Source organism: Triplophysa dalaica, chromosome 1 (genome assembly GCF_015846415.1).
Source record: "Triplophysa dalaica isolate WHDGS20190420 chromosome 1, ASM1584641v1, whole genome shotgun sequence".
In the NCBI taxonomy this organism is placed as follows: Eukaryota; Metazoa; Chordata; class Actinopteri; order Cypriniformes; family Nemacheilidae; genus Triplophysa; species Triplophysa dalaica.
In genome coordinates this window covers 9,035,144-9,051,668 of record NC_079542.1, presented here as the reverse complement: position 1 = coordinate 9,051,668, position 16,525 = coordinate 9,035,144, and the positions used below count along the sequence as shown (strand labels likewise).

At 39.4% G+C, this 16,525-nt stretch overlaps 1 protein-coding gene across 1 annotated transcript in view; it reads right to left on the bottom strand.

Moving 5' to 3' along the window:
• Window positions 1–6,760: 6,760 nt before the first annotated feature.
• The window catches only part of adam19a (ADAM metallopeptidase domain 19a), an 86,685-nt gene continuing 76,920 nt past the window's right edge, over window positions 6,761–16,525 (bottom strand). Inside the window, 4 exon segments of the mRNA XM_056749588.1 lie at window positions 6,761–7,253; window positions 8,951–9,132; window positions 9,394–9,645; window positions 10,329–10,425. Of these exon segments, the coding sequence (XP_056605566.1) occupies window positions 7,202–7,253; window positions 8,951–9,132; window positions 9,394–9,645; window positions 10,329–10,425 (583 nt within the window). The 3' untranslated portion in view covers window positions 6,761–7,201.

The window sequence follows — 16,525 nt, the reverse complement described above, 5'->3', positions numbered from 1 at the left end:
AACTATTTCCCAACTTCCCAATGAAAACTGCAACGTCAGAAGGCATTCATGTGGGATTTTTACCTTGGATACTCACATTTCCGATAATTCCGAGAGCACGTGAAGGCAGCATTAGTACAGCTAAGTGGAAAAATATCAACCAGAATAGAAACCAAAACAGCTTGCATTATATTTTGTTTGGCTTTCTGAGGTTGTCTTTGAAGGTTAAACACAAAATGTAGTGCACTTTCGTGTTTCAGACCCTGTGTGCCCGAAACCGCCGCGGAACGTAATTTGTTCTTGAGCATTTTATGGCTGTCTCGTGGTTTAAAGCCCAGTTACTTTAGAAGAGTTTAAAAAGTCCTCTTCAATTAAAGAGGTGCTGATACTGAAGTTGATTCACTTGGATTTTCTGCCGCACTGCTTGATTTCCTCCCCTGACTTAACAGTCTTTCACCTTTACGTCCATAATGAATCAAGCGAGATATCTCCTCTTAAACTCGCTAGCGATGGACTCAGGGCAGGAACTCGGGGAAGCTAAATTTAATTAAAACCAATACAATGCAAAGCACATGTCCTGCCAGCTCAGCAGACTACACCAAAAATGGCCATGACACCCTGCAGGTTTAATCTAAAGTGAAAACAAAAATTTAAGCGTAAAGCCTGCTCGTCAATTTGGAGCTATGCTCATCCGTGCTGACACTAAATGTAGCAGCCGCTGCTGTCAGTGCAGCTTTTATTGGGACGTATTAGAAGCTGAGGAGTCTGACTGCTGCAAATCAAACACACGTCTCTCAAGGGTTTGTCGCCGATTGCCACCTTGAGCCACTGTTTAATGCAGGTGGGTACTAACAATTCAGACTCGATTAACTTGTAAACTAACTAAACTTAATGCTAGATTCATTGACCACAGAGGACAATAATGTTGCACTCTGAAAGTTGAAAATATCCATTAGCTAGACCAGATGATACAGCATGTTGTGGTGTTTAGTTAGATATACAAATTAAGACTTTTATTTATTATAATCATGGGATATATATATAAATTCAAAATAAATTATATAAATGTATCTTGAATTTACTATAAGAATATTGGCCCTGCTTCTGTAGGAGCACAAAACAAAACCAGCAATAAGGGTACATTTCTAGAATTTGTGATTTAGACATTATCAAAGCTGAATAAATAAGCTTTATATTGATATATGGTTTGTCATGATAGGACACTGGATTTGGCCGAGATACAACTATTTGAAAATCTGGAATTGGTGGGTGCAAAAGAAATCTAAATATTGAGAAATTTGGCTTAAAGTTGTCCTTCAGAGGTGCTGAGACTTTTTATAACACTCTCTATTGGCCCACCGCTGTTATGACGTTGTGGAGAGTTGATGAACCCTAACCTCTTTCAAACACTAACTCTGTATCTCACTATGGGAATGCCTCTGGCGCAACAGAGTCTGTCAGCTGACAGATCAATCACGACAGTGATGCGGGAGTCCCGCCTCCATGATACAGTATATATACCACTGCCAGTGGTCTCTACTACATTCTCGATCTCTTCCATTTGAAGTTCTAATTTGGAAGAACTCTCTGTTCTCTCTTCCCATCAAGGATGTTAGAGAGAAGAGTGCGGGTTGCCAGTAATAAAGATGATCCCTGCCTTTTTGCAATGCCCGCGGAGGAGACTGTACACACCACCGTGTCAAGCTGCCTCCTATCTTCGGATCCTTAACAATCGATGGAGAGGAGGATTATGATGACGAAGTGATCACTCGTCTTTTGGAGGAAAGAGAGGAGGATGAAGATGACGTGATCTTCCCGCCGACCACCTCCCGGCCAGGCAGTGCCTAAGCAATCGGTCCCCGAACACTGAGTGCTTAGCGGCCTCTGTTGTACAGCCTGGGGGTGAGGGCTCTTGAACAAATGGAAGCTGGGACACCAAACCCAGCTCTCTGGGAAGAGATCTGCGTTATCGCAGATCTCAACCTGAGAACTTCCAGAGGTGCGGTCGCAGAATGGGCCTGGCAGTGGTGGGGTAGCGTGCTCTAGCTGCGACTGTCAGGGCTGACAGACAGAGAGAAGTAGACTTCTTGGATGCTCCGGTTGAACCCAAAGCTCTGTTTGGGTTGTCAGTCACTGGTCTGCGACAACGGCGTGACCTCAGAAAACAGGAGGGTGAGGCTTTCTAGACATGCCTCCCTCTTAAGTCCCTGCAAGGCTAGCTACACATGCACGTGCAGGGTTTGAGAACCCCCAGAGAAGCACTCAGTGTTCAGGGTTCCAAGACCTGCTCAGCCTTACATTCCCAAAAGAAGGGGAGGTCTCTGTCCCATACTGTATTTCCGGAACCTCAACAAACATCTCAGGAAGTGCAAATTCAATATGATCACGCTCAAAGTCATGTGCCAATTTATTCGTCAAAGAGACTTGTGTACACCAGTTGAGCTGAAAGACGCATATTTTCACATAAGAATCTACCCGGCACACAGAAAATTCCTTAGGTTTGCCTATAAGGGCAAAGCCAACGAGTTTTTGACGGTTCCTTTCGAGCTCTCATTAGCCCTGAGAAAGTTTAGCAAATGAGTCGAAGCAGTGCTCACTCCGCTGAGAATAGCGAGTGTCAGAGTGTCAGCCTATTTTGACAAACTTCTCCTCTGTTCCCCATCACAGCAACAGGTGGAGTTAGATACAAAACTGCTCATATCGGATTTGGAAAGCTAAGGCTTCAAAGTGAATGAGACAAAGAGCTGTTTAGTGCCTACACAAGAAATTATCTACTTGGGTCTCAAACTGAACTCAGTCCTGTATGAAATGTTGCTATCGGAGGAACGCATCAGGTCGATTTGCGCAGTCTCTCCCTTTTTTGGAAAGGCTGCATTGACGTCTACTGGGGCTGATGCCCTTGACAGTTTCGGTCATTCCACTGGGACGGTTTCGAATGAGAGAGTTTCAGCGCTTGATGACGGCGCAACGGTTGTGTCCAAAACATCACCTCGACCAGAAAGTAATAGTGACATCACTTTGCATGCGCGTTCTCCATCACTGGAGAGATCGCCCCTTTCTTGACTCAGGGATTCTGCTGAGGGCCGTTTTACTGAGAGAAGTGGTGACGATGGATGAGTCGCTCACAGGTTGGGTTGCAGTGTGTGAGGGCAGGATAGCGAAAGTGAAATGGCCCGTCTCGCTTCAGAACAAGCACATAAACCTACTGGAACCGTTAACAGTTTTCTGGCAGTGAAACATTTTTTGCAGTTCCTAAGAAAGCACCATGTTTTAATCAGATCAGACAATACGACAGCGGTGGCATATGTTCCCCTCAACTTCACAGTTTGGCTCAGAAACTGATAGTGTGTAGTGCAAAGTTTTCTCATTCATTACGGGCAACACACATCTCTGGAATAATGAATGCAGGGGCAGACCCCCTATCCAGAAGAAATCCTCTGTACAGAGAATGGACCCTTCAAGCACACGTGGTGAGCCAGTTGTGGGAGAGGTTTGGCCATCCTGCCGTAGATACTCTGTCCTTCTCTCTGGCGAGAGACGGTGCGCCTATTGGTGTTTATTCTTTGGCACACCCATGGGCAAACGCACTGCTGTATGCATTTCCTCCACTAAGTCTGATCGTGCCTAATCTGAGAAGGGTAAGAGAGTGTGGTCATTCAGTAATTCTGATTGCCTGGAACTGGCAGGGGAAATTCTCTCACGGAGAGAATACAACTTTTTTACGGCCAACTGTGGCCTTTCCTGTTGCGAGGGAAATTTCCACCCAGCCCTGGAGAAAGTAGCTCTTTGGCCCTCAACACGCTCAGCGTATGATTGGAAATGGAGTGTTTTTAGCAGTTGTGCGTGCACAGACATAGTTCCTATTCTCTGCTCGATTGCAGATGTGTTAAGCTTTCTGCAAGATCTTCTAGACAAAGGTAAATCCCTTTCTACAATATACAGTAGGTATATATTGCCACTATTTCTGGATTGACAGAAATACTATAGGTCGCTTGTATGCAGGTATATGAGAGGTGTGCGGCGTCTGAACAAGGTTTCAAAACCACTGATTCCGCTGTTGGATCTGTGTGTTATCCTGAATGCACTACCTCTAGCCCCATTCGAGCCTATAGAAACTATTGATTTAAAGTTTTTTAAAGGTGGGTTTATTATTGACTCTTTTGACCGCGAAGTGGGTTAGTGAACTTCATGCGTTGTTGCAACGGATTAATCGAGAGTAACTCTCAAAACTAATCCAGCGTTTCTCAGCGAGTCAGCTCTCACGTGTAAGTATGTGAATTTGCTGTCTTTTCATCCTCTGCCTTTTCCTCAGCGGAATACGAGAGTCTTCACTGGTTGTGCCCTGTCCTTGCCCTTCGTCGCTATGTGGATAGAACGAAGGCACTAAGAAATAGTATCAGTTATATGTGTCATGAGCTAATTCTCATAAGGGCAAACCTATTTCACGTCAGCGCCTGTCCCACTGGGAAGTGGAAGCTATAATATTGTGTTATAATAGCATGGGTCTTAGCCCTCCGGAGGGTCTGAGGGCTCATTCTACTAGAGGTATGGCTACCTCATGGGCATTGTTTAATGGCGTGTCAGTTCAGGACATATGTGCGGCAGCACGTTGGGTATTGGCTTCGGGTGTTGTTCTTATGTTGAACATCACTGAGTTGACTGACATGTCTGCTTCAGACAGCATATCTGCAATACGGGAGTTGTCTAAATCCCATAGTGAGATACCGAGCGACTGTTTGGAAGAGGTGGTGTCATTGGTCCGTCCAGGATCTGTCGCGCCAAAGGCATTCCCATAGTGATACATCACTCATGTTGTGAGAGAACCGGGATTAATTGAGTAACCTAATGTTTTACATAGATACAAACTCTCAAACAGTGGGTAGTTGTGAGCAAGTGTGAGTAGGTGTGTTTCTGGACATTTTTTTTTGTGCGTTTTTTGCCTTTATTGGACAGACAGTGGTTTTGGAGAGGACAGGAAGCGAAGTGGATGAGACAGAGGGGGTGGGGTCGTGGAAAGGACCACGAGTCGGGATTCGAACTCGGGTCGCCCGGGACGCACCAGCGCCTTATGTCGAAGCACGAACCTCTCGACCATCGGCTCCGACAGTTTCCTGCCATTTTTGTTCACGATTTTGCTGCATTCACTCAGTTTTGAACTATTTACCGTACAAAATGTACCAAATATCTTGATGGAATATGATCTTTACCTAATATTCTAATGATATTTGTCACAAGAGAAAAAATTATGATTTTGACCCATAGAATGTATCGTTGGCAATTACGACAAATATACCTGTGCTTCTTTTTAATTGATTTTGTGGTCCGTCACATATATGTGTGTGACCTTGTCTTTGAGGTCTTTTTTGTTATTTATTGTTTAACCATACATAAAGGGTATCATTGATATCCTAATGATATAAGTAATGCCATGTCGAAGACTGAGCTCAGTGTATTGAAAGCTAACTTCCGGATTTATTTTTGCATAATGATAGTCATTATTGTGATAGTGAAGTATTGTATCTTGTATCTGGATTTTCTGCCTTTATTTAGACAGGAAGTGAAGTGGGAGAGAGAAGGGAAATACTATAATTATTACGATAATAAAACCATGGTAATTTTAAAATATCAAGTGATTTTTTTTGAGCAGATGTTGATACAGAAATACTGGAATGTTTGTTCCATCAAGCTTAGATTGATATGCTTATGTTATATGCTCATATGTTTTTCGTAAAGTAAAATTTTTGCTTTATTTTACCCAGCGTATTTAGCTCTCTATAAGCTAACGTAGCTCCGGTTAGCCATACAACAAAATATTGAGATCATGCATTACAACTACCTGCGAAATTGGGTCCTATGCGGACACAATTTACACATGAACGAATTTGCAACCGTTTCATATGTCTGAATACACAGTCCACTAGGCCTAATTTTGCATCTCTAAATCTATTAAACTAAACTAAACTATGAACAGTCAAATGATTCAATTCAGTATTTATCATATCATAAAATGTAAGTATTTTATTTATTTTTGTCATTTTTATGTGTACTTTGAGGCTCCTAATCTCATAATTCTGATTCGACTATGTGATTTAGATTATAGATTATGTGTCTTTAGCCAGACGGGGTCATAGAAAAGGCAGAATAAAGTTATTATTTTAGGAGGTTTTTGATTTGTTTGCAATTACATGTTTTAAGACTTGGTGTAGTTGTCTAGTCGATGTTTTCTGCAAAATAGGGTTTCAAGTGTGAATTGACATTTAAGTGTAATCTAATTCAAAACTAAACCTAATATTTATTTAATAAGAAAGGTTTTTATAAGAAATCAGCAGTTTTAAATACTCTCAGCTACTCTTCAATAATTCATTATTGTTAAATAATATCACTTCTCCCTTTAAAGAATCTTTTATGATCAAACATGAATCCAAATCCGAGAATGCAAGTAGGGTTGTTCTTTTAGATTTCACCATTATAAGGTTATTTCTACGACATTAATATACTTTCATCTAGGCCAGTTTAATGTGCACAGACAACTATTAGAAATTCATGTGTAGGCTAAATTGTCCCTCGAAAAGTGGACCAATGGCAAGACTTTCATTTTGCCAAATACAGAGAGAGATGGGTGTTATATATACATATTTTCTGCTATTCCATTTAAACTGCGTTAATTTCACATTTTTACTTTCATTTAAATGCCCCTTCAAGTCTATGTTGATTTTGATTTTTAAAAAATTGGAAATGATGTAAATCCTCTGATAACATAATGGCAGCAACAACATCACGGTGTCTTTACTAAAAACTTATAACATTATTATTTAATGTACCAAACACAAATTATCGTACAGCACAGTAATGAAACAATCAGGGAATTTAACAAAACATCTTTGGCACAAATAAAATAAAAAATGTAAACAAGACAGATGCACAAAACAAAGTACAAAAAATTGCTAAGTGAGAAAACGTCAAAAATTTGGCAATGTGATGGTCTATCCGAAAAGTCCTGTCTAAGTTTGCATCTGTTTCCATGCAAAACCGCGTCATGTCTGTGCTGTGTTTTTAAACATCAGCTATCAAGGGCTCATTTACGGACCCATTCACAGACCCCTCTGTGGACCCAGAACCAAGCTTTTCCATTGCTTGTTAAAACAGCTCAATAGTACCAGTCTTCAAGGGTCCTTATATAGTGCAAATAGGCTGACTGCAGTCTTCAAAAATGAATCGAGGGTCATTTTCGGAAAGGCGATGGAACTATGAGTGGTTTGGGTCTTGAAACAGGCCTGAAATAGAAAACAAAGTATGAAGTACAATAAAACTACCGTACATGGATTGCATGCTCTTCATATAGAGTACACTATGGTGTCCAATTCTGTGATGTTTATTTAAAATCACTTTGAAAGCATAGATTTGATAGTCACTGCATCTCTTTGTTTGCTTCGCTTTATTGAGTGACATTTCCAAGGTTACCCACCATTTCAAAACTAGTCACGAGTGCATTTCTATTCGTGTGAAAAATCGTGATAAACATAAGCCTTATAGAAACATAATACACTGCTGAGTCCGTAAAGTACAGTTTTCTGAAAATACCACATTCTTCACCTTGGGTCACAGTGTTATGTGCTGAAAATGCATGTCTCTTTATCACAACACATGACAGAGCGTTCAAGTGTGGGAAGCTACAGATTCCTCTTTACGGATATAAAATTCAATTCTTAGCTCTTAGAGGAGGAACGTGTGGGCTACAAAAGCAGAAATCAGGCTTGAATATAAGGTGTGTACACAGTTATTTACTAAAGAGGAAAAGTGATGTTTTATGTTCTGATAACAGACTGACACTAATGTCTAGACACAAAGAGATACAAAAAAGTTTCAAATGTTTTGCTTCTCACAACATTCCACCCAGGCATCAGGAATTCTCTAGGTATGGATGACTTCAAAACTTGTAATAAAAATTAAATCAAAATTTGACTTTAGAATAAAAAGAGAAGAAAACTGCAGTGGTGTGTGAAGAAAGGAAGCATTAGGGGCGATTCACATTTCGTGTGAACCACATCGAAAACTCGAGCCGCACTTCTTGGTCATGTGGTTCGAGTGCGGCATTCTGAAAAGTTGAACTTTTTTAATCTCGATGCGGCACATCGGATGGGCATCGCAACCGTGTCACTCCCTATTTAAAATACTTTTAAAATAACCAACTAAAGATGTGAAATGTGAGTCGCCCCTAAAAAAATCAAAGCAAATAGTTACTTTCAGCATCAAGCCTGTGTGTATAATGTAGGTCTCCTTTCCGACCAAGGAATAGCTGTTTAGTAAACTATTTTATCTGCTTTCCGAATCACAGTTTACACATTTTGAAAACTGTCAAAAATAGTAGTAAGAGGAAGAGATAAAGCACGGATAGAGAAGCCCCCAGTACTGCAAGTCTGCTGTTTGGGAAATTTAATGTCAACAGTGATGAGCAAAACATTGCAGACACCTGTGGGATATACTGTAAGATTTGCTAAAGCATTTGACTTCATCCAAAGAAAACAGTGAGAAATTTGAACCAATGTGGCTATAGATATGAGACAGAAGAGAAATCGGATACTGTGAGCAGAGACACCATTGTCATCAATTTATCAGAATTACACAAATTGAATTAAACGTTAATGTGGGGAGCAAGTGAAATTTGCTTTGCAAATGGAGATAAAAGCATTTATTCCATAATTGCGACACCAATAGAACTTCTCTCAGTTAGTGATTCATGCATATAGTCTGCAGCAGTCTTTACATGCAAATTGTTTCACTCCAAAGTTTTCCTCAGGATAGCTGACTCACATTTGTTTTATCCAGTAAAATGATTAGAGCCCTTGAAGCTGACACAACATCAACCGATTCTCAAACATTTAACTCCTGCACACCTGCCTCACAGCATTAATGATACTGACCACTGAAAATCTATATATATTTCCTGACGCTATGGAACGTGTTTTCTCACCGGAGAGCCCTCAGAGGGGGGACGGCGGTGACCATTCCCATTGGCTTTGGGCTGACTGCAGGGGGCATCATCACCAGGAGTCCCCCACTGGAGGCTTTGGGTTTTGCTCCACGTGCAGGACTGAGAGGAAGTGGCCTCTTGGGAGGTGTGGAAGGGGGTCTGGTCTGTTGTTTTGATGCCATCTGTACGATGACAGGAAATAAGAACGCATCAGGGAATTTGTGTCGTGCTGTTTTTGCCACGACAGGATATTTTGCCCCAAAAAAATCTTCATTTATTATTTAACATCAGTCCACATATGAGGTTACTGTAGTTGTGAAGAAGCAGGAGATTTAGGCAAAAGTCTTTGAATAAATCTCAATTTTTGTTTTCTTTTCTATGAGATCCAATTACTGTACCTGTGATTTTGATCAAATCAAAGAATAGCAGGACTAAACTCTCACCAGTGGAGAACGTGAAGGGTTCAGAGGCAGAGGCTTCTTGGGCGGACTGAGTTTCTGAGGTGACGCTACAGATTTGGGTTTGCTGGGGGAGTTGGGTGGCTTGAAAACAGGCGGGGGAGGACGAGATCCTTTTGCGGAGCTCAGGGATGGAGAAGGAGCCGGTCGAAGAGGACGGACAATATTAACTGGCTGGGTGCCGTTGGAGACTGGGTTTGGCCTCAGAGGAAGCACCTCCTTACTGGTGTGAGGTAGCTGGAGAAAAAAGAAAGAATAACATCCGCATCCAGAATAAAAGTTTTCTGTAGGCTACTGTACATATTCATTTTGTATTTATAAACACATACCTGCATTTAAGAAAAATATAAATGATAAAAATATATAAACGTTTATATATAGACTTTTAATTATTGTCTAACTATATATATTATATGTGTTTGTGTTTATAAATATAAAACCAATATTCACAATACATAAACATATCATGTTAACACTTTTACAATTTATATTCTGGATTCGATTAATCCCGATCAGTCACTCTACGTAAAAGCACTAGTTATAACAGTTCCATTAAAAATATCTTATTATGAATAATAATACTTCTGACTTGAATTTGAAAATATGCAAGAGCCACTTTAAAATACCATCATAACTTCTAAAGATAATTAACATTCAACTTTTCTCCCATAATAAATGTACAAATTTAAAATGCCTCTTTAGGTTGAGATTGAATATGAAATGGTTGGCGTACTTGGTATTATGCATTTGATTTTATAATGTTTGTTAATAATACCTCTTTATTGTAATGGATGTCTTTGTACTTTTAACCATAAGCCTATACTGTAGTTCTATATGGAAACATTCACATTGTGATATAACATTCATACCTAAGTGCATATACAGAATGAAGCTTCTAGTCTCAAATTAGCTGTATATACCTTAAGGTTAGCACTTCTGTTTGATGGCCCAACCACCTTTAGATGGAAAGCATGGTTTAGGTGTCCATTCTTCCCCTTTTCAGTGGAGACTTCATTTCTGTGAACGTAACAAAAACACAATTCAGATAAACATTTTGTTACTATGAGGCAAGACAGTAGGCATTATTTAACAATAAATATTGCAAAAAGTAATATTCTACAATATTGGTTGATGCACTCCTCACTACATTGATCCATGATCACATTGCACGTTTCTTGACAATCTGATCAATGAAATACTCGAGTGCTAGAAAAAAATGAAAGCCATTAAGCCTCATTAAGTCCAAAGTCAACATCCAAAATACCTCCTCCTCATTAATATTCGGGCCATATATCTATGTAAGTGCCCAGCTGCTGCCCGTTTCCCAGCCTCGGTTCTTCCTCTCATTCATACAAGCTTTGTCAGATTGCTGGCGGACTCCAATCTTCATGTTTCTAAGGGCTTTGTGTATTTGGCTGCATCATTCAAGGGCTTTGGAGAATATTGCCACAAAGCCGCTCCAGCACTCTTGGCTGTGTGCTCTGGGTCATTCTCATGGCGAAAGGAGGATCTTTGCTCTTGTCAAAGGTTGCGTGTTCTGCGGAGCGGCCTCTCCTCAAGGATCGCTCTATATTTGGCTCTATTCAACCTCAGTCCAGTTGCCTGCCAATCCTGCGAATAATCCCCTAGCCTGATGCTGCCAACATTGTGCATCACTGCAGCAGCAGTATTAGCTGATGGTAAATAGTCAAAATGCTTACTGGTTTTCGTGACGTTGAAAAAAATCAATTATATATATTGAAATATATTCAAGTTATATTTCCCAAAATCTGAGAAAACGTACTGTGTCTAGGCTCAAGAGCAAAACTTTAAGATTGGGTATCAGGCTATGTTATGCATTCTGACTTTTTAACACTGTTAATCCTGCTGGCTTCTCATGCTTAACATGGTTAACTTGTTTTAAAAACGAGTTGGATGTTTAACGTAGTATTTCTGTTCTTGATACACTCCCCCAGCACTCCAATTTGTTTCTGAGAGATTTTTATAATTCTGGATTGACGATCCCTGTATCGTCACAGGGATCCAGAGTTATAAAAAGTTTCTGATATATTCATTTTATTCGCTATTCTCCCAGAAAACGACTGCAAGGTGAAAGAAAGAGCACGCCCAGCGCTGCTTGTAATAGTGAAGTTTAGGTGTGTCTGTTTGTTCACGGCATTTCAGTGATGGATGTTATATAAACAGTGGATTTAACGCTGGATTTGGAGATCATTTGAGATGGTGAGGTCCCGGTGCTAAAAGATGCCGGACATGAACTGCATGCGGTAAGTCAAACTAAGTCATACGTCTGTGTTTTGTTGGCAATCTGCGCGTACGTGCATAATGTACAAAACAAGAAGGGATTAAAGTAATTATGTGTTGCCTGTTCGTGCTGTAGTTCCATCTCACTCTCCCCACTAGTCCCACCTCTAGCAGCTCGTGATTTTCCGGAAATAATCATACGGCCGAATCTCTCTTATATAAATTTAATCAAACTAAATACTCTTTGAAGATACAACGTATGCAATACTACTGTATAGGCACTCAAGATTACTATGAGATTGGCAGAAACGCGATGTTTAAGACTTGTATCTTAATAGAAAATCTTTGTGAAAGTTTGAATATTGGATTAAGAAATGCTATCAATACTGCCATATGCCTCAGCTACGAAATCCCCCATCCCTGGTTTCAGCTATGATACAATAATCTACACAGCTTGATTTTGGTTATTGCAGGTAATGAATAGAACAGATCTGTAATTAAATTCATTCTCCTTGAGCTAAACTGAGGAGATGAATGAGTCATCTAAGAACACATCCTGAATCCTTCTAAACCCTTTATTGGACCATAGCTGTAGAAAACTATTAGTGAGGTATGGAGGCATGGATTGCCTACAGTAGTCATGGAGGTCAGAGTCTGCTCATGCCCTAAATAGATCCTGAATTGAAATCGTCTTTGTAGAGCGCTATTGACAAATGGAATATTTGTGTTCTGCTTGTTCAGGGGAAGCTAAGCGAATCTTATAGCAACCAATAGAAGAAGAGTACTAGAATAACACATTCAATCTGTCATTATCAGCTAATAGTAAGTACGGCATCTTTAAACATGATTTTCAAACATCTGTGGAACAATTGAAACCAAATTATTAGTATTTTACACCACACTACTCATCTTTGTTGCAAAAACACCTTAAAGGGACAGTTCGCACAAAAAAAGGGGGAAAGATATTTGGAAGAATGCTTGAAAAATGACAATGGTAGTCAAAAGTGCCCCTGGACATTCTTCAAAATATCTTCTTTTATAAAGAAATCTATAAAGTAACTTTTTCTACTATGGTAGTCAATGGTGCCCATGAACTGTTTGGTTACAAGCAATCTTTCAAATATCTTTCTCTGTGTTAATCAGAAAAAAGAAAGTTATACAGATTTGGAACAACTTGAGGGTGAGCGAATGAAGACAGAATTTTTTTTGGGGGGGTGAATTGTTCCATTAATTAAACTAAATAAGACTGTTTTAGGGATAAATTTAGTGCTGCATGCTTTTCAACATAGATGTGACTTTTATGCCCCAAGGAATAATTTAAATGAATACTGCAATGCTCTGAATGGATAAAATTGAATCTACATCTACTGTGATTTAGGAGCACCAGAACCAATTTGTCTCACTAAACAGTTGCTAGTCGTGTCACAATGTTTCAGATTAAAGCGTATAAGGTCACATATCTTTCATTTCTGTATACAAAGCTATGATTCTGTTATTCTATTTTGTTCTCTATTAGAGCAGAAAATGGTTATGGATCAAAGATGCCTTAATCAATTGAAAAATTGCAAACTGAAAATCTACCAAGTTTGTGGTTTATGAGCAGTTTCTTGTGAACAGGAATTCAGACTTCATTGTAGATGAAAAAGTCATTTTGAGGCACTCAAATGTATTATTTAAGGAATGTCACTACTGTCATAATGACATTATTCAGCTGAGCAGTGGCAAAGCCTCAAGGATCAATGGTTTTCCAAACGAATTTTATAAAATATTGAAATACATTATGCAATTTCTTACTGTCCTTATTAAAGCTACAATATCCGTATTACTGAAAAAATGACAAAGATCCCATCAAAGTGTAATATGTAACTAGCAGTAAATTTTACTAAATCTCATAGATTAAAGGTGCAGTGTGTAATTTTTTGGAGGGTTTATTGATGGAAATGCAATATAATATGCACTCACCTAAAGGATTATTAGGAACACCATACTAATACTGTGTTTGACCCCCTTTCGCCTTCAGAACTGCCTTAATTTTACATGGCATTGATCCAACAAGGTGCTGAAAGCATTCTTTGTGGGATGCACAAAGCTCCCGTTCCACCACATCCCAAAGATGCTCTATTGGGTTGAGATCTGGTGACTGTGGGGGCCATTTTAGTACAGTGAACTCATTGTCATGTTCAAGAAACCAATTTGAAATGATTCGAGCTTTGTGACATGGTGCATTATCCTGCTGAAGTAGGCATCAGAGGATGGGTACATGGTGGTCATAAAGGGATGGACATGGTCAGAAACAATGCTCAGGTAGGACGTGGCATTTAAACGATGCCCAATTGGCACTAAGGGGCCTAAAGTGGGCCAAGAAAACATCCCCCACACCATTACACCACCATGAAGAAATTGAACAGGTGTTCCTAATAATCCTTTAGGTTAGTGTATGTGTCTATGTCTTCAGAGGTGTATAAAGACCTTACATTATGAAGTGTTAGGCTTTTATGGCCTTAGAATGAGCTATTTCTATCAACATACACAGCGGTTCCCCTTACATGGAATTCTGCAAGTTGTTTCTACGGTAGCCCTAAACGGACAAACTGCTCTAGAGAGCGTGTTTCATAAATACATTATCTCCTTCAGTTAAAAAGCGAAAACGTGACAACATCTTGTCCTGTGTCAAGCTCCGCTGTTCCTCGAAAGGGAGGGGCGAGCGGTGGAGTGAGCCGTTGTTTGCAATTTGCAACCTCACCACTAGATGCCACTAAAATCCCAATAAAAACCATAAAATACCTAACCAGAGTTAGAAAAAGTACCAAATATTACAGACATTGACTAGTGAGGTTTCCTTTCTGTCAGGCCAAATTTGCATTCAATTCACTGGATGATTATGAAGTATATGGTCATTTTGAACAGTGATACAGTAAGTATTTAAATTCTATCACAAGGTTGTTTATAAACCTTTTTTACATCCGCTCTGGCTTAAAGAGCCCCTTTATTCATCACGCATAATTCATGCTATTTCTAAGAATTGTATCAGATCCAATAGGTTAAAATGAATTTATCAAAAACGTCTCCCAAACAACACAGATGAGTGGAAGATGGTATTTGGAAAGCAAAAGATAGTTTTGGACAAAGCAAAACTAGGATTAAAATGTGTCCCAAGGCTACACCTTCTCATCTGAAGTGAATTACACATTTGCAGAAAAATCTGATAGAGGATATTGCAATAGTCAAATTATCACAGGGCCCTTGTACTGGAAGCAGTCTACTATTCAAGAGAAAGAACCTTATCCTTGAACATAACTGATGGGCTTGAGGAAAGAAAGAATATTATTTTATTGAATAAAGTGTAAAATACTTTGCCAAATCACTCAACATACCCACAGGTGGTAATACAGTAGAGAAGTGCAAGGTCTTGAGGAAATAGAAACTGCTCATTTGTGTAGTTTATTACTCAAACACCGTATGAATTCAGTAGGGGCTGGTAGGATCTAGGACATATGTAAAGACTTCATGTTTTGAGTATGTGCTTAGCTGTGTGCAATGTGTACGACAAAAACAGGTGTACCTTTCTAAATTATGTTCAGTCACATACATTTGCACAAGGGAACTGAACAAGTTCAGAAAAGTTTAAAAGCAATGAAACTTGTGAAGTCAACATGAACATAATGTAGAAATATTAGTCCTTCATGATATTCTGAAGTGTTGAGGAAGAAGGGGGTGTTCTGTTGAGATTTCTAATCATATGTCAATTATGTTGATAAATGATGAACGTTTTCTGCAGGCTTTTCCACCAAAAGAACACAAAAACTTAACAATACAGTATGATTTACAACACAAATTCTCTATATATTATTGCCTATTTTGAGAACTACAGTACAACATTAAAGGAGACATGAATTAAAGTTCTTACCCGAGCTTCTCTTGTAATATAAGAGGGAATCGTATTCATGCGAACATCATGTAAAATGTAACTGAGATTACATCTGTTATTGATACCAGGCCCAGTAAACGATAGGTTCTGTAATTCACCTATCTAGATTAAACACCACCTACACATAAAGAATATCAATGACGACTTCTCTAGCCCCACCTACTGGTTCGCACATGACAATTCTGAAGTAACGCAGGTTGCGCGGAATCAGATAGAGCGAGCAAGCAGTAAACAAACATCCTGTAAAAGATAGCTAAATATTGTGCCACCCCTGGTTGTGGAAGAATACAATCGCTGCATAACCTTCCTTCAGATTCCGATATTAGTATGTGTGGTTAATGTTTATTTTTTTTGTGGGAAAAACATGGAGCGTTTGATCGTTCCTTCATAAACAAGGCACTGGATTTGTGGAGACTCAAAGCAGTGCTGTGCCTTCAATATTAGGAATGATCCGATAGAAATGGCACAGCAATCTTATGTGAGTGAAAGATTTTTGTACTATGCGTCACTAAGCTTTGTTAGAGATCGCTTGATGTGCCCTGAGTACTATTCGCACGAGATTAGTATTACCTAGGGATCTCAAGTCATTTGTAATACTTGCAGAGGTTGTCTTGGATCTCTGTGATTTGACGGGCTTTAAGGATGAATTGCTCAATTTTCAGCTCCTCTTTTTAACATGATCTTTCCAGGAACTTCTCATTCTGTACCATTGTTTTTTCTTGGACATTTCCGTAAAATCATGTTTCTAGCGATCAAATCGTCAGGTCTCAAAGGAGCAAAACTTACACTTACATTAACACCACTGCCATTTTGCTTTATTATAATGCTCGGCGATGTCCTTTGTTAGTGATTTTGGTCTTTTTTGTACTATCTTTATATTTTTTCTTATTGTTGAGTCATGAAAACTGAAACTTTCAGATGCTAGAGATGTCAACATTTCTTTCAAAG